Source organism: Brachyistius frenatus, unplaced genomic scaffold, assembly GCF_029030835.1.
Source record: "Brachyistius frenatus isolate BFR_SWC_R1_liver_20210118 unplaced genomic scaffold, ASM2903083v1 Contig_41, whole genome shotgun sequence".
NCBI lineage: Eukaryota > Metazoa > Chordata > Actinopteri > Embiotocidae > Brachyistius > Brachyistius frenatus.
This window is the reverse complement of record NW_027210640.1, coordinates 1631622-1650588: the sequence shown is the minus strand read 5'-3', so window position 1 is coordinate 1650588 and position 18967 is coordinate 1631622. Positions and strand designations below refer to the sequence as shown.

Below are 18967 nucleotides of genomic sequence, written 5' to 3'. Positions count from 1 at the left end.
CAGGTTGCCATGGTGGCCTTATGTGATAGCATTATCACATGGCCTTTACTGCACACCTTCATACTTGGTGATCAGGTTATGCTGTAGTTGTACATGTCAGCAGTTCAGCCCCAAAGATGAGAAACTCGTAATAGATTTTTGTGTCTTTAATTGTGCTGTGATGGGTCAAATATTGGTCAATGGAACCTTGTTGCTATGAATCGTTGCTTACTTGTTAATCTATATTGTTGTTGAAGCAGTTCTGTTAGTTTAGTTCCTTCTCATTATTTGTATATTTTTTGTTTTGAAAAGTCTAGTTTTATTTTGTGTTTGAGTTCACGTTTACTATGTTGAACCTTTTGTGTTAAATCGTTCCATGTGGAGGGTCCATTTTCATCGGCCTCTCTTGTTACCTCTCTCTTTCTCCTTTTTTTTTGACTCCCTCGCCCTCTTTTGTCATCCTCTCCTCTTCCTCATGCCTTCTCCCAGTCCGGCGGGTGCCTCCTCGCTTCTCCATTCCACCAACGAGTCAAGAAATTATGCCCGGTGGCAGTGTGAACATTACATGCGTGGCAGTGGGGTCGCCCATGCCTTATGTCAAGTGGATGCTGAACTCGGAGGACTTGACGCCGGAGGATGAAATGCCAGTGGGCAGAAACGTTCTTGAACTGAGCAGCGTCCGTGAGTCGGCCAACTACACCTGCGTGGCCATGAGCAGCCTTGGCATCATTGAAGCTGTGGCGCAGATCACTGTAAAATGTAAGAGATAACTGTGCTTGTGAAAATGGGTATTTACGAAGAAGATTAACTTCAGTTAGGTTTAGCCTGTACAGAAAATTGCTGTTGTAGTTTGTCTTGCTATAATGTTCTTGGACCCTTTTGAAGGAATTCCCAAGCTTTCTGTATTTGCTACAAATTCGCTGTAATGATAAATGACTGCATCCTCTTTCCTTCCTGCTTTTCCACCATAACAGCTCTCCCCAAGCCCCCAGGTACTCCTGTGGTTACCGAAACCACTGCCACTAGTGTGACCATCACCTGGGACTCAGGAAATCCAGATCCAGTCACATACTACATAATTCAGTATAGGGCCAAGTCCCCAGACAGCAAGTATGAGACGGTGGATGACATCACCACTACACGTTACAGCATTGGTGGCCTCTACCCCAACACAGAGTATGAGATCCGTGTGTCAGCTGTCAACACAATCGGCCAGGGTCCTCCCAGTGAACCGGTAGAAACTCGGACTGGTGAACAAGCCCCCGCCAGTCCGCCACGAAACATTAAGGCCCAGATCCTTCCCCAAAACACCATGATGGTGCAGTGGGAAGAGCCAGAGGAGCCCAATGGGCAGATCAAGGGCTACCGTGTATATTACAACATGGACGACTCTCAGCCCATGAGCGTCTGGCAGATCCATAATGTGCAGGACAGCATCATCACCACTATCCAGAGCCTAACTCCCCAAGAGACCTACACAATCAAAGTCCTAGCATTCACCTCTGTAGGTGACGGACCTTTTTCCGAGCCCATTCATGTGAAAGTGCTGCAGGGAGGTAAGGATATAAAACCTAATTTTGGTTAACTTGATCAACTTGGTTATGGGTGTTAAAACTGCGTGCAACTGTGTAATGTTCAAATAGTGTTCAAAGCAAGTCGTTAGATAGACATTTGGTGAATATTGCATTTGTTCTTCAGCCTTCTGCTTGAACAGAATACTTGTTCAGCTGTTTATGTGCCTCAGCAGCAATTTTTCTCCAACTTTAAACAGACAGTATTTGCTGCTTAAGAGACACCCCCCCCCCCCCCCCCTGTGCAAAGTTCACCCGCATCATCTACAAATGATGACTAAAGTCGATTTGATCTTAGTAGTCTGGAAAAAATAAAAAAATAAATTGAGAAAGAACCAACATTTGAGAACTTGCCAGGTTCAACATCAGGGCTCGGCAAGATCAATCCATTCAAGATAAGACAAGGTGGCATGTCCATTATCATGCACACAAAAATAAGTAGGGCACAATTGTACCTTGCATGTCACAAGGGTCACGAACTTTTTCTTAACTGTAATCTATTAATCTCCATTTAATTTCATAAAATTCACTTTCCGCCCAATCTCATCATGTTTTTGTGGAGATAACAAATAATCTCTTTTATTAAGAAATCACTGAACAAGAAAGCCAGTGGTAATTGGATGGGATCCCTCGTGCTAAATATTAACTTCATTGTCTTGTCATTAATTTCTAGTAACACATCCTGCTACAATGTGCCCTGCTATGTTCTTCAGTTCCAGGTCAGCCATCCAAATTCCAGGTCGGTGCTGTGTCAGACACCAGCATCCAGCTGACCTGGGAACCTGCCTATGACAAAGAAGGGATTGTAAATTATGAACTTCACTACATGGAAGGCAGTTTTGGCACCCAGGTAAGAATTTCTGTGTTTTTTTTGGATGTTCTGCCTTTTTGTACTGCGAGGTGTCTCAGTGATCCAACATGTCATCTCTGTGCAGCTGTTGGAACTCAGAGTTGTCAATGATTTATTTCTCAACCAACAGATGAAGAAAACATTTGGACCCACAACTTCATATGTTGTGGAAGGTCTCCGCCCCAACACAGAGTACCACTTCTCCCTGGCAGCCATCTCAAACAAAGGCATCGGAGCCTTCACAAATGACATTGCCTTGAAGACCTTGCAAGCCAGTATGTAGCCTTTTTTTTGGTCTTCTCTCCTGTTTTCTTTGCGGGTGGGCTAACAGTGATTTTCACAGTAAATCATTACAAAAATATGATTTCATGTCTTTGTGGACCTCTACCTTTAAACTTCTCTAATTCTAATGTGTTTCTTTTTCCTTCTGACTGGAGCTCGTAAACTCTTCTCTGATGTCAACTGCATTGTCAGCTTTGAATTTTGACTGGGTTTTTACTCAGTCATAACCACAGTTCAAAGCTGCGTGAGACTGCATAACGAACTGATTTAACTGTTATGTTGTTGAATTTTTGCCTAAACATGTGGTTTGATATTTTTTGCATTTGTTCTTTTTATTAACCCTACTTTAACAATATGACTACTTTCTACGTCAGGTGGCATTTACATGAAGAAACATTTGTTTTTTGGAGAGTTAAGGTTGAAAGTAATCCATAACGGGCTAAAGGCAGTGTTCTTTTAATTTTAGAATCAGCTTATTTTCTTACTTGCCTCTGGTGCCAAAATATAAGTATACCCTGGCAAAAAAAAAACAAGTCTATATGGACTTACAAGTTTGGCAGTTTCTTTATTTCCCTTTCACTTTTGTTCATATTTGCTTTTCCTTTGTCAACAGCAAGTGCACTTCCCATGTGACAGAGACACAAAAAATGTCAGTTCTCCTCTTAAACTTCCAAGGCTCTCATATGAACTGTATGTATATTGGTGATGTGTAATTTGGACAGGATGTTATCATCCACAAAAAAAACACTGAAAAAAAACATATTAGCAGTCACCAAAAATACCAACATGCCCACCACCAATTTATTTCATTAAATCAGTTCTGCACTGATTATTTAGTTTAAAGGTAGCAGGAACACAACTGAATTATTTAAACTAGGCAGCTAAAAATAACAGCATGCACAGTAGTGCAAACCAAAGAGAAAGAAAAAATACACAAAGCTTGTCCCATCAAATATCCTACAGTACAAAGAAGTACTGTTGGGATGACAGAGTATTATACTCATGTCTTTTGGGTTGACACTGCACACACAGATTAACAATGATACTCTGTACTGAGGTTTAATACATTAATGGTGAAGAACCTTGAAAATGTATAGAGATTTATGGAATTACAGGTGGATCTGATCGAGTCAATGTGGATCTTGGTGATTCATTATACAGAAAATCAAAGACAAAGACACATTTATTGTTGGAGGTGGCCACTTTTATTCTAAAAGAAACGACTGCGCTTCGTTAAACTTTGTGAGGTTTGAACCGGTGAACTTTTACAGGGACATAGGAGAGCCATGGCGGTGGGAGTAGACTTCTGTTAACACATTTTCTGTTTCTACCAGTGAAACTTGTTGGCTGTACCCCCCACATCTGGCGTGGGGACTTTGGAACAACCACTTCACAGTTCTTTTTGTTACCGCTCAGCAGCAGAGCTACAAAGACAGTGCAGAGTCACTGAGGAGAGCGCCAATTGCATGCGACACTGACTCCCGCCCACTTGGGGTGCTGTTGAGAACATATCACTGTACCGTTGATCTTTGATCACTCCAGGCATGAAAGTACTTGATGTTCATCCAGTCCCATTTCTGCCTTGGCGTCTCTCGAGTGTCTGTGCACATCTTCACCTGTCAGTGTGTGTTTGTGTTTTCCTTGCCTCTGTTTTTGCATTTGTTCTTGACTGGTAAACCGCAAGCTGATTGGATTGGATACACCCCTCTCTTCTTCTCACATCACCCGATTCTAGCTGTTTCTCTCTGTGCCACTTGTTCCCCTGTGCATCGGAACAAAAGCTCTCCTTGGAATGGCTTGACATCACCTTGCTCACTTTGTGTCCTCTTCCCTTTATGTTAACTCTTTCAGTAAAAGTTTTGAGTTAAACCTTTTATTTATTTACCAGTTTCTATTCATTTCTGGGTTATCTGAAAGAGTATGGGTTTGACATCACTCCAAACAGTAGCTTGCTGCAATTTTTTTGTCTTTCTGTTGGGTTCTTGCATGAACCCAAGTCCACCAGAGACACAAGCAAGTACAACACATCAGACAGAGCAGTATATACTGATAGGATTTACATAGTCTTTACTTTAGAGCAAATATGGTGGAGATTAAGTCTAACTCTACTCTACTTCACGCAAAGGACTCTTCCTGTGAGTTGCTTCAGCCATATAATTTCAAAGGACAGAAAGGATAACCGCTGGTATATCTTAATATCTGCCTGTCCACATGTGTTCCACATAAGTTTTAATTTGTATGATCATATTACCAAATATTTTTAGCTATAATTTTAAGGCTCACAAACATCTTTACCTTTTTTATCCATTCTACTGCCTCATACATTCTGGTCTCTCTCAGCCAAGTTTTTTTTTCTTTTTTAATGCACTGAAGAGTTCCTGCACAAGCTGCTGTGGTTTCTCACTCTCTCACAAGTCAGAAAAAAAAATCAAGTCAGACAAAGCAAAACATTTTCTAACACATCACATTAACTAACTTGAACTTTTGGATGCCCTGAGGTAAGTGATTATGTGGTTCAGGGATTCAGTCTGCCATAACCTTTCTCGAACACCTGTCAGGGACGTCCATATTAAAAATTTGTTTACGTGATGCTGTCAAATATTAAGCAGTGAAATACAGACCTTTCCGAAAACATCAGAAAAAGTTCATTGTTTTAACAAGGAGTGCCCAGACCACATATCAACATACAAGTGCAAAGAAACACAATGGCCACAGAGTTTAGGGACAGGAAACTGGCACAGCTGCTGGATAACAACCTATTGCAGTTGCACACAAACACACAAAATATCCCATTGGTGCCAGACTCCAAAGTACCATACTATCACTATGGGTGTGGTACACACACAACCACTAAGAACTGCCGCACACATTTACGGTAAAATATGTCACACCCTGCAGTCCACTATGATGAAGACGTCTGATTCACCGCCCCTGCCCATTCTTTATAAAACACATTACAGCGCAATGGCTGCATACAATTTTAATATGACTTCATTTGCAAACTCAACTTTTGCTCCAGTCGCAGCCCGAAAGAACTATTGCGGCCTGGATTCGAATCCATCGCAGTGTCTGGCAGACTGAAACGCTTGGCCACAAAGTGAAAAGAAAGACAGACAACATGATTTTCCAGTTTGCTTTGTTGTCTATTATCTGTGGTAAAAATGTTTACAGATTGTTAAAGTTTGTGTTCAGTCCAAGTAGCATTACCAGAGGCTATTGTCATGGGGACCACTCTTGTCAACATCTCATGAAAATTCACTTCAAAAAAATAACAGCTCTCCTGGAATTATCTTGCAGTCTTTATTTGCTCCATAGTGATTAATGCCAAATACATTGTCAAATCAAAGAGCTACAAATATTTCAGCAGGCTGAAATAAATACACAAGATGTTACTGACAATAGTGGACCTCGTTCAGAAGCAAGGCCTCCTGGGGTATGCTGCCATAGTCAGACCAGGTTGAGACCATTTTTGTGAGACCGTTCAGACGTGGCCGGAGTGGGTCCACAATCCGAGAGCCGGGAAGGGCTCCCAGTTTCCCTCTAGCTGTTACCCAGTTGCGAGGCATGGTAACAGGACCTGCGATAGACCCTGGGAGTGGGTGTTAGGGGACTGCATGGCCCCAGAGTGGCAGATAAGAATCCCATTTCATAGCGTCAGAATTAATTTCATGGTTTGCGATGAGCTATGAGCCAAGGCCCTGGATTGTCAGGCTTTGTTACACATTTAGATTATACCTAGAACCTGCCAGTAGCCAGTCAAGTGCTATCTCTTAAATTAAAGTGGCAGATTCTAAATCCTCTGTATTTAACCAAACAAGCAGTTTAGCCCCCCCACTTACTGTAATTGCACTAGGTTTTTAGATATATTGGAATATTTGTGTGAGCCACACCATGGCCATGTGGCATTGGGGGGAGGATTAATTCCATAATGATCTACAAATACGAACATCCTGTCATTTCAGGCCTCTTTTGAAAATACAGTTCAAATACAGACATGTGCTTAGAGTCCAATAGCAAAAGCATTTCCAATCTGTGTCATTTAAAGAGTTGACATGAGGCAGTGGTTAATGGCTGTTTGCATTAATGTGAAAAAAATGATAACCACTGGAGATGTTGCACTTTTAATGTGAAGGTAGTCATAATGATTAGGTATGCCACTGGTACTTGACATTGCAGAATGTATAGCCAGAGCTCCCAGTCACATCACAACAGACTTAAAAGTCAAAGAGAAGGATGTGAATGCATACATGACTAATTATTTGTCAAATAGCATTTAGGAAACTCTTTCAGGGAAGCTTCAAAAGAACCTCAAGTGAAGCATTAGCTGAGTTCCTTCTTTTGTGGTTGTATAGTTCTAGTATCCATAATCCTACCACTGGCCTTCATGGGATATGCACTTTATTAAAGCTGTGACCCAGCCAGTCTTAAACTGTTATCAGGCATGAGGATGCCTGTGCGCTGTGATAGCCTGGGCCCTGTCAGATTCATAGCCTTTTTCCACGCCACAAAGATTGAGAACTGAGCAATCATTCTTGACGTGGAGAGTTTGCAAATACAATATGAGCGAAGGAAAGAAGCTGAAAGGCTCAAAATCCAGTAAGACCTTAAGTAAATAAGCCCATTGGACACAGAGAAGGGTTTGGAAACTGTGGCTGAGGTCCTGTCTTATTTGTTGTGTGCTGGAACATTCACTTTTCACTGGGGGAGGCCTGTCTTATACTCCAAACTCTTGTTTTTTATTTAATTTTTTTAAAAGCTGTTCCACCCAAAGTGACATTACAGTCAAAACACCATCATTAAACTTTTATGAATTCCGCAATACAAGCTCTCCATGTTGCTTCTTCTATTCTTGTGTCTTGGCATTCTGAAAATGGCAGTAAGCTTTACGAAGATACATAGGCACAGGGCTATGAAATGGGATTTATTTGTACAAATTGTTAACAAGAAACGATGTTTGTGTGCTTGGGCAAGAGCGCAAGAACAGAATATCTTGGGATAGCTTCGGATGGCTTCCCCTCTCACAGTCTTGTGGACCCTCCGGCCCGACAATACAGTATTAAACAGCCCTGGCTACAGCACAGAGCCAACGCTCCCCCTCCCAGTAACCCAAAATGGGTCCAAAACGAACTCTCAGTGGATAAAATTAAAGGTGTTTACTGATTAAAAAGACAAAAAATGATGTCAAAATTCCTGGTATGATTTCTGGGAGAGAAAGTGTTGTGGCTCACTGACTCCAGAGTAAGCATGCTCTGTAATCAGGTGCTGGTGGTAAGAAAGTCTTTAAAAATGTGTATTTTTGGGAGTCAGGTACGTATGATGCAGACAATGCTTGTGATTTTTTTTTTTATTATTATTATTATTATTATTATTTTATTTTTTTACATTAAATGTTCTTATTTTCTGTCTATGCTGAGTATTCTCTTTTTTTCATGTTTTCTCATAAGTTGTCATTTTTGAACCTTAACTGTTGTTGTGGTTCTTTCTTTCGAGTCACCTGGGTTACAGAGAAATTCATTTCCCGGTACCCTCCTTCAGTTCATAATTTATTTCTTCAGCCTTTGTTTTGGTATGAGAACATTCTGCTTGATTCCATGGTTTTCATTTGAGTTCTTTTCTTAACTTACTCTGTGTGTGTGGAATGCCTTCTTTTTTATATTTAATTTTGCTTTTGATTATTGTGCTATGTACACCAACATAACAGACAAAAATGTAATAATGAACTGTCAGAGTAAGATGGAAGGAATATATTACATAAAAACATCATGGTGGGATAGAGGAAACTTGACTTGGATAGGAATATTTCCACACATGTCCTCTTACCCGTATAATACCAAACTCTGGATGAGAAGTGAAACATTTTATCACTGCCTGCACAGCACACTCTCTGGACAAGCACAAGCCGTCTAAGAGCTTGGCACAGATTAGAACCGAAAGGCACTGAGTTTGATTTAGAAAGTTCACAGCTGTGTAGATTTTAACATGTTTTCAAAGACCACTTCAGACACAAATAACAGCCACCATGTTGGAACATTTTAATGCTGTGCTGAATTTAAAGGGATAGACCAGCTTATGAGTATAGCTTGTTTTAGGTTATGTTAATTGGGCAAAAAATTCTGGTGCAAAATTTTAAATATTTTTTTTAAATGGATTGTTGAATAAAAGTATATATTCACTTTATATTTTGCCGGATTTATGGACACAACATTAAAGCTCATGTTGACAGCCAAGTAGGTTAGTGGTAACAATAATTGTAAAGACCTTGAACTGGAAAATGTGTGCTCATCACTGCCATGTTTATCTGGTTGCTAGTTGACTAAAGTCTCTACCCCGTGCCTCAGTAGCAGTAATACTTCACACTATGAAGCTTTGATGGCTCTTCTTGCCAAAAAACTACCAAAACCAATACGTTTGCACATTCAGCACTCGGGTATCTTACAAGGGCAGCCATCTTGATTCATTATTACACAAGCTTGTGCCGTTATCCATTTATGAATCTTGTGTTGACATTTGCTTGATGTTTTTTTTATTTTTTTTTATTTTTTTATTTCAAACATTTTGCCTCTGTCTTTGTTTTGCAATTTTGTTTCAATTATTCTTGTTTTTTATTTGAGTTTTGAATTTTCCTTTTTTCATTTTCTTTATCTCTCCCATCTTTTTATTTTTTTGTTTTTTACCCCTTCCCCATCCTCCTCCTCCTCGTCCTCCCCCCAACCCCCCTTCCTTCCTGTCCTTTCCACCTCACCAGAGCCCTCAGCTCCCCCTCAAGACATTAAGTGCAGCAGCACCAGCTCCACCACCCTGTTGGTAAGTTGGCGCCCCCCGCCTTTGGAGAGTCAGAATGGTGCCCTGGCGGGGTATAGGGTGCGCTACCAGGTGGTGGGCCCGTCAGAGGGGGGCGGTGACGACGGGGAGCCCATGGAGGAGCCGATGGTGCCTGCCACTGAAGAGCAGGTTTTGCTGCAGCGATTGGAGAAGTGGACCCAACACCGCATCACTGTCTCTGCCTCCACCGCGATTGGGCCAGGCCCTGAGAGCGAGCCCCTGATCTGCCGGACAGATGAAGACGGTACATAAATCTCTATTTTGTCAATACTAGACTTAATTTAGAGATGAAGACATTATATGTCAGATATTGATTATGAATATGCCCTGGGCAATATTTTTTTGTATGTCTGTGTGTGTGTGAGAAACTTGTTTTTTTGCATGCCCAAGCATGCACACTTTGAGTAGAAAAATACATCTGATAATCCAAACAAACTAGTTTAGCTTTTGGTTGCATATTTTCAAATGCATAGCAAGATTTTTGTCCTTAAACAACAAGGAGACCGACAGCTTAATAAACCATATGAATGGAAACGCTAAAAATAGACTGCACACTTGGGAAATCAAGCATTTTTCAATGAAAACATAACAAACCAAATGTAATTCATAATAGCCTCCACACCCGATATTCTGTTGGCTTTTAACAGTATCCCATTGGTCAGCTGAGAGCTATAAGCGTTTATGAGTGATGTACACTGCAAGGCCACATCTGTCCGTACATTTATGGAGGTAACCGTAGGTTGGAGGTAACAGATGCATGTATGTCTGAGATTGCAGACTGGAAAGTCTGGTAGATAAAAAGGTTTGAATAAAACTCCCACTGTGTTTGGTAACTAATGCACTCAGACCTGACCTGTATTTCTCTAAACAGCTAAGAATAATGGTTTTGGTTGTCACCATTTGAAGTTGTGAAAATATGCTCAGTTAACTAGTCCTGGAAAAAGGTAAAATACGATACACATGCATATATTTTTGGGTCATTTGATACCGTTTTTCTTTTGTGCAACCACTGTGTACCAGTTTAGCACAATAAATGCAGTGCTTGGAAAATTGAAAATCCAACATTCTCGCACAAACATCTCCCCCTCGAAAGAAACAAAAAAAGAAACATTACACAGCAGAGTCGGATAGCAGAAACTAAATGACAATGGAGGACAAAAAGTTGACAATAGAAAACAAACTTGAGAACTAAATCTGCAAGCATGTTACAGCACATCTGAATCCTTGACAGATGGCTGAGATTGGCTTCTGTTCTCCACGATCCATTTCACATCCATTACCACAGCATTTTAAGGATTTTTCCTACACTGAAGTGCAAGTGCAACAGGAGAGTTTAAATTCTTACCATACCTGTGTGAAAAGACATCGGCATCAGGGATCGCAGGGGTGAAACCCACAACGCACTGACAATAGCTATAACAAATTTCCTGGTGTCATTACGACAATAACGTCTGACAAGAGAAGTGCCAGGTAAAGAAATAGGAGCCCGAGCTAAAAGGTAGAAAAGATTCTGGTAATAAACAAGATTGGTGCATGATCCTGGGGTGGTGGTGGTGGTGGGGGGTTGTGATTTAGGGGTTGAAGAAGGCGACTCTTAAGTGTTTGTGCACGAGCAAATGGAAGCAGTTTGAAAGGAAGAGTTTTATTATTGGCACATCCATCTCAGAAAGGACAGTCCATGGCACACCGAGAGGCCTGGAAGCAAGGCCTGCCATAAAGGGCTGTCATTATGACTGAGAGACAGGGCTTCCTACTGACAGACACATAGTGGGGAGGTGGAGGAGACAGGAGAAAGTGGTGATGGTGTGTGTGTGTGTGTGTGTGTGTGTGTGTGTGTGTGTGTGTGTGTGTGTGTGTGTGTGTGTGTGTGTGTGAGTGTGTGGTATTGAGTGTGTCTGCTGTTTTGTAATGTCGCAGTGTGTCATTCTCACCCGTTGTCTGTACGTTTTATGGATATGGCGTGTTTATGTGTGCATCAGGGGGTTATTAATGTCGTGACACAGTTTTATGTGGATCTCTCATCCTGTTTTGTTCCTATAAATATTGTGAAGGATATAGAGCAATTTCAAAATATGAGTGGTGAATGAAACACATTCCCACTAACATCTAAAAAAATGGTACGTCAAAATCCAAATTCTTCAACAAAATGCTCTGATTGGAGGATTTGTTTTGTTTCCCACAGTTCCTGGGGCTCCTCCGAGGCGGGTGGAGGTGGAGGTCCTTAACTCTACAGCACTTAAGGTTATGTGGCGTTCCCTAACGCCAGGCAAGCAGCACGGTCAGATCCGTGGTTACCAGGTTCACTATGTACGTGTGGAAAATGGCGAGTCACGGGGCCCGCCCCTCATCAAGGATGTCATGCTGGCTGATGCACAGGTATGACCATCTCCCAGTTTCCCCAGAACAAATCAGTCAATGTCAGATAAATGCAAAATACCCCACATAGCATGCTTACACTCTGCAAATAATGCATTTATTTTGTCACATAAAATTGCAAACATAGAAAAAGCTTTGCATACCTTTTTTCCCTTATACAGTCTGTAAATTGTGTACTTAATCCACGCGGTTGTGGCTGTGCAAATATTGCTGGGGTATGGGAGCGATATGTGTGCTCTTCCCTCTTGGATTTCATTTCATTTTGCTGTAATTTTCTTTTCCTCTCAGCCTACAACAAGAACTATAATCAAAGCTTCACTCATCTTGTCCTCCCTCTTCTACCTCCATGGCTCTTATTATGAATTTTAGACCCCCACTTTATGGCAACATCTACCATGAAATATTTGATTGGGTACTTCTATCAAATGCAAAAACTCAAAGAAAATGCTGATTATAGTATGCTGTGCCTGGATAAAGGGCTAAAATTGGCATGAAAACATTTCACCAAAAATCAGCCTCGACTGACAGAACTGTAATGGATGCCCCCCCCCCCCCCCACACACACACACACCCACTCTGTTTTTTTTTTCCTTTTACTAAACTTGTGTCGACACAATTCTGGAGGAATCCTGCCAAAGTGAGCCTTTTCTGCTCAGTAGCAATCAACCAAATGGAAATTATAGCCTTGAAGCAATCGGGTAAACAACACAGAAAAGAATACTTATATGCAATGCTGCATATTCTGGTAATGAATGAATCAAAAACTATTTATTACACATGAATGAAGGGTCCATTCAGGCCAAATGCCACCAGCATCACATTAACATTTTAGCAGTTGGTTGGCACATGAATCCAAGAATACAATGGTCTCAAATTACCTAAATTATAAGATTCAAAGCGATGCACACACCGAGCTGTCACATCGAAAACATCCCAAAAATATCTTATTAAGTTGTAGCTTTTTTGTACTATATTTAAAAACAACCTCATCATTAAACCCTTCCAAGCTACATCTTAATCTCATTACTGGCTGTAGAAATCAATGATTCAATACTGACGTGCTGCTAATTTATCATTAGCTGCACACTGACATGGTTAAACATCTCCAGGCCCCCAAAGGGCAGAGCTTTACAATGCTCAGCCTTGCCTCAGTTGCACCTCACAACATAAGCTTCAAACAGCTTCTCTTTTGCCCGACCTACCAAAACGAGTGACCTATTTCGGATACCCACCCTCTGCTCTCAAACCTCTAATGCCCTCATCTCTCACAATCCTATTTCTTCCCTTTCTTTTTTTTTTCTTTCTTTCTTAAAAAAAAAATATATATTGCTCTCTCTCCTGCACTCTCCTCTTTGGCGGGGGGGGTTAGTGGGAAACGGACGATACAGCTGAATATGTGAGTACGAAGTTTCGCCTGAGTGATTTGTGTACCTGAAAAGGGTATAAACAGCGGGTATTGCATCAACCTGGTTGGACTCAAAGTTCACACAAACCCTTTCAATCTTTATTTATTAAGTTCGGATAAGAAAGTGGCTCAGAGGCTTTACCTCGGCCGTCTGGCCAGCCAACCTCTACCCTATCTCGACACGCCAGTAGGCTAAGGCAAAAAGGACAAACTTCTCTTGCCAGTTAGCTTGTACAAAATGATGGCTGATGCAATATCCACTATCCATTGTGCCTGGAATGCTAATGCTACGTGTATCATACTGTTTGCTGATACGGTGTGTTTCGTCTTGTGCTCTAGTGGTGTGTTGTTGTTGTTGTTGTTTTTTTTGTGCGTGATTTTGAATCCATATATTTTAATGTTCGATGTGGTGCCTTAGAATTATTGCGTCGCCTTCAGTTGAACATAGTAAGAAAGTAGTTAAATGTGACTCTTGAAACCTCAAACCCTCATCACTTCTTTGATGATTTGTCACATTTAGGTTTTTTTTTCCCCAACAAATTGCATCCTTGTTTTGAATGTAGATTTGAAGCCCCCAGTCCATCTGTGTTACATGAATACCATGTCAAGTGCAAGACAGTACTTATAGCTCATTTACCTTTATTGACTTCTCCCATCCCTCTGCCAACCAGCCTGTTAAAAACCTCATTCTGCATTCGTTCAAACCTGCTCCCTTGAAAGATTCATTAGAATTGATCGGAAGTCTCTCTTTGAAGAGGACTCAGGGGAACTTAATGGCTGAGGTAAAAACTGCCAGCAAATGGCTAGGACGTATTCAGCATGCATTTATCATTTATCAAAGTTAAGTTGTTGATTGGAATATTGCTAAAGGAATAAGGGGGGCTACTTCCATTTACATACCTAATGTCCCTCCTCCACCTTGGCAGCTCGAAGGATTTACGTAATGGAATGGTCTCCCATTGCACAGGGGGGAAACGTTACATTTAATGCATGCCTCCTGAAAATTAATAAAGAGGAGCAGGAGACACTTCACTTAGATTAACATTCTGCATAAGGCAGTTAGAGCTGCATGAAGTGGGGTCAAATCATGAAAAATTCAAGGCACATTTTGACATTTTCCTGTCCCTGTCTCTTCCATGTCTCCCATAGGAAATGGTCATTGGAGGACTCAAGCCAGACACTACTTACTCCATCACGGTGGCAGCGTACACCACCAAGGGGGATGGAGCTCGGAGCAAACCCAAACTGGTGGTGACCAGAGGGGCAGGTGAGTACAGAGATGAATCATTTATTTGTTGGTTTGGTCATAGAACATTTCACCATTCAGCAACAATGCTTGGGAGTTCCTGCTAGGTTTCTGTGTCTGAATTTGATTAACAGTACTAAAGAAACCCTCTTTTAGAGCCACAATGTGGTGTGTTTAACTGATTCAAACTCGTTTTGAAGACATGGAAAAGAAGACATGAACAAATGTAAGAATTCTTGACATTTATTTAATGCATCAGGAGTCCTTATGAAAGGTGTGTCTCATGTTAAGGCTTCAGACATACTTGATGTTGACTTAACAGCGCACAGTATTCAACTTCTTTTCTTTTTTTTTTGGAGACACATCAAAGACTGAGTTGATGTTTGCCTCTATCAGTGCAGTATTTATTGTTTTTAGTCGTGTTCAGAAGACTATCCACAGATTTTTAGAGATCAAGGACATGGTTGGAGCTACTTGGAGATTTTTCAGACAGATTATGACAGCATGAAAACTCCTGTTGGGTCTTTGGTTTCAGCTGTGAGGATAAAATATTGGGGGCCAAAGCTGTGTCTTTGTTTTTTTTTCTTCATGTGTTACCACTGGTGTGTACACCAGTTTCACCACTTTTTGGGAGGTAGCAGCTTAGTTACCATTAACATAATCTAACATTGTGAGGCTGGCTGCCCTGCCCATGTAAAAGTCTGCTTTGACACAAATTTAAGGCATCAAGCCAAGATAGGAGCGCCCTTTTGTGTGAGTGTCTGTGCCGATTGGCTTTGGTAGGCTTCAGAGAGCCAATATGTACACAACTGCATACATAAGCACATGCAGTCTCCACTACCAAGTACAGACATACAGGCTACACAGACCTATACTTTGGCATAGCATACACCACTGTACTCATGCGACATATTGTCTCAACACTACACATGTGCACACAAACATAGGCAGATGGTGACAGGTGTGTGTGTTACAGGTGTCAGGGAGCACCACGCTGCCAAAGGGGCTTGAGTGAGTGCTGTCACCCTCCATCCTCCTGTCAGGACCAGCTGAGTGATATACCAATGTAAAGCATTCTCTTAGTCCCTCAGAGGGAAAGCGTCTTCTTTTTTTAATTATTTTTATTGAAGTGTGGAGAAATGGCTTGTGCCAGGGGCAAAGATAAATGGAATAGGGGAACGGGTGAGAGATGGGGTGAAGAACAGGGGAAACAGATTTTCTTGGAGGTAAATTACTTGTCCTTCTTGTTTTTAGGATTGTTCGGATGGCCTAGAATAGCAATTTTTATACTTGTCATGACATTTCTGAAATAACATGGACATTTCTTAGGTCTGGATCAAACTGTGAACAAAAGGGAATTTTGTTTATGCTCGTTGGGGATTTAGCCAGGATCAGTAGTTTAAAAAAAAAAAAAAAAAAAAAAAAGTCCCCTCCAGGACGGTTTTAGAGCATTTCTGAGTTATAAAAACAAAAAGGTATAACATCAAAAGCAAATGTGACAAAATCATCAAATTATACATTAGTTCCATGTTATTAGTCTATTTAATTACAAATGCCAGTGTCTGACTGATACCAAGACAGGTTATTAGTGTGCCAGTCAACAAGGCCCTCTTATGGTTTGATCACTTAAATTCATTCTTGATTGCTGAATTCCTAAAATGTAAGTGTAGAATTAAAACGACATACAAAAAACACATACTGTGTATCCCAATTATGACATGGTATCAAATAGAGTACAAAATGGACCTCAACATAAAATTATAAACCCAAATATTGATGATCACATCAGTGATGTCCTCTGCAAAACCTCTTTTCCAGTGGAACTGACTCATAAAACTAGAATATGATGAGTGATGTAAATAAATAAAATCCTCCACCATATGAGGGCTTTTGCATTTATGTCTTTTTTTAAATGCACACATAAATTATGCGATAACTGTTATTTTTCTGCAGACAAACATGGGCTTAAGGAGAACAATTGCCTCCAGAAACAATGACGTCACAGTCCTCTTTTTAGGAAACAATGTCCTGAAAAGCAACATTAATGGTGAACAATCTTGACAAACAGAATGTTTTCATGCCACTGAAAAGTCGATTCCCATCAATTGCCCAGTCTTTTCATTCTTCAGACATTCCAACAAGCCTCTGTGGTAGTTTGCTGAATAAGAAAATATCTAAAAGTATCTATCCCAGGATTCTGCATTCTATAAAAATAACTACAACTGCACACCTATTTGTGTGTCACAGACAAATAACATTTATTCTGTGACTGGAACTGTCTCTGAATTAAAGACAGGTTTGAAAAGTGGCCTTTCACAGTCTATACTTTTCAAACTCTCCCTTTGATAATAAAGTGAGCCAGGCTGAGAAAAAAGTTTGTGAAGGGGCCAAAAGGAGTTGTTTTTTACAAAAGATTAAAATGTTTGAATCTGAAAGTGTTTTTCTAGCCCACCTGCACACTGCAACGTTTTTTTTATTGGGCTGAAAGGAGCAGCAATCAGTGATCATGCTTGTTATCTTATTTTCTTGTTCAGATCCGAATGGAAAATAGTCAGCGCTCTGTTGTAAGAGTAAAAAAAGTAGAACAAACCAATCTGCAAACTCAAAACAAGACGAAGCATGGTACAAAGACACAACACTCCACAGGCAGCCTGGATAGTAGGTCACTCCAAAACTCCAACTTGAGATCCTCTGAGCTGAGAGATCAAGGAAAAACTACCATCACGTATAATTATACTTACAGTCTATGGGTATGTGTGGTGGCGGGGTGTAGTTAGCTCAGCTGCAGGGGGTAGAGAGTGGGAGGAGTGGTTCAGGGAACGGTGCCGGGCAGGTGTAACGAGCACAGCTGAGCCAAATAGGGACTGATGAGCTCTCCCCGATAAAGGGAGCAGGGAGAAGGAGGCTGGGGAGAAGCGGTTGCACAGAGACATTGGTGTATGGACAGGGCAAATAAAGGCATTTTACACCCGAACGTACGACTGAGCGTGTCATCTGTGTCCAGGAGAGACCCCGGTAGCACCAACCTTGCTACAGTATGGTATCAATGGATGGATATAATTAGTGCATGGATCGCCAACCAGTCACTTGCAAGCTACCAGTAGCTCGTTACCTGTTTCTGAGCACCTCGCTGAAGGTTTAAACAGTATGCAGTGTTTCCTATACATGGACTTACTTGCGACGCACAGAGAATAGAGGAAAGAAACTGCGACCTATAACACACAGCAGAGACTCACTGAGCTGGAAAGAAATGTGTGCTCATGAATTAGGTAAATAACATTAATACTATGTGTTTGACTGGACCACAACTGCTGGGGCAGAGCTATAAAGCAAATGTCTGTCACTGAATGAGTGAGAGATCAAAGTAACACAGCAGTTCAGCTAAATAGCGCCACTTTTCAAATTAAAAACCCTCCAGTTTCACACAGGTTCCAGCTATTGTTGAATTTAAGCTTTTGTGATACGAAATGTGTTTGTTACATGTAAGTATCAATTTGTGATTGTTCATATAAAAGATGCTTATTCAGCTGGTTTGGGTAGAGCTCAGCTATGTGAATAAATGTTCTTCGACACTTTCATTTTGTCAAAGTAGCTCTCAGAGGAAAAAAGGTTGGAGACCCCTGAATTACTGGACGTTTTATTTGAGCTGTCAGTTATTATGTTAAGTGGCTTCAATTCATTAATGGTATCAGAAGTGAGAGTGGATATAGATTAAAATGAGCTCTGTCACACCGTCATTAGACACTCAAGACAGTAGTTGGTGATTTTGCACTTGTAACATCTTAACTGGTTAAAACTCCTCTTGTCCAACCTCATAGTAATGCATCCTGTGAAACAATGCTGAGTGATACATGTTCAAAAAGTTACAGGCAGTTACAGTGCCGACTGCAGACAGCTGACTTTTAAGATCAGCGTTTGATCCCCTCATTGCATATTAAGATATTGCTTGATTACTTGGGTTGAGTGAGAAAACAGTATTATAATGTCTCTCTCTCTCTCTCTCTCTCTCCTTTCTCTCCGTTCTCACTTCTTTAATAACGCGTTCTCCTCAAATGGGCCATGTGAAATTTATTGCAGATTTGTCTCCTTGACATTTCCTGTCCTACCAATTACTACCCTTCATGAACCCCCTGCCACATAGACACACTGATACTCCAACAGTAAGCACACTACATTAAAAGAAGTACAGGGAAAATGAAGGTGGGAGAGGGATGGATTTGTTATGACCTTTAAAGTTAAAAAAAAAAAAAAAAAATAAGACTTCTCGCTGCTCCTAACATGTCCTTAGATATTTTAAGCCTCTATAGGCAGGCTGCAATCAAAGCTAAATCAGCAAGAGATTTTGGTGATGGGTGATTAAAAAGTGCTCATCTTGTCCTTTGCCCAAGCACAGAGGTTTGTATGTATACGTTGAGTGTGCATGAATGGTGTGCACA

At 40.9% G+C, this 18967-nt stretch overlaps 1 protein-coding gene across 8 annotated transcripts in view; it reads left to right on the top strand.

Annotated features, from left to right (window-relative positions):
* ptprsa (protein tyrosine phosphatase receptor type Sa) overlaps positions 1–18967 on the top strand; it is a 229758-nt gene that overhangs the window by 162556 nt on the left and 48235 nt on the right. For 3 of the 8 annotated variants that reach the window (XM_069702277.1, XM_069702274.1, XM_069702278.1), the window contains 8 exons: positions 469–738; positions 954–1535; positions 2264–2400; positions 2531–2675; positions 9428–9748; positions 11687–11880; positions 13250–13276; positions 14435–14552. In XM_069702277.1, coding sequence (XP_069558378.1) covers positions 469–738; positions 954–1535; positions 2264–2400; positions 2531–2675; positions 9428–9748; positions 11687–11880; positions 13250–13276; positions 14435–14552 — 1794 coding nt within the window. The remainder of the gene's footprint in view (positions 1–468; positions 739–953; positions 1536–2263; positions 2401–2530; positions 2676–9427; positions 9749–11686; positions 11881–13249; positions 13277–14434; positions 14553–18967) is intronic. The other 5 variants (XM_069702282.1, XM_069702280.1, XM_069702279.1 and 2 more) reach the window with 2 other exon arrangements.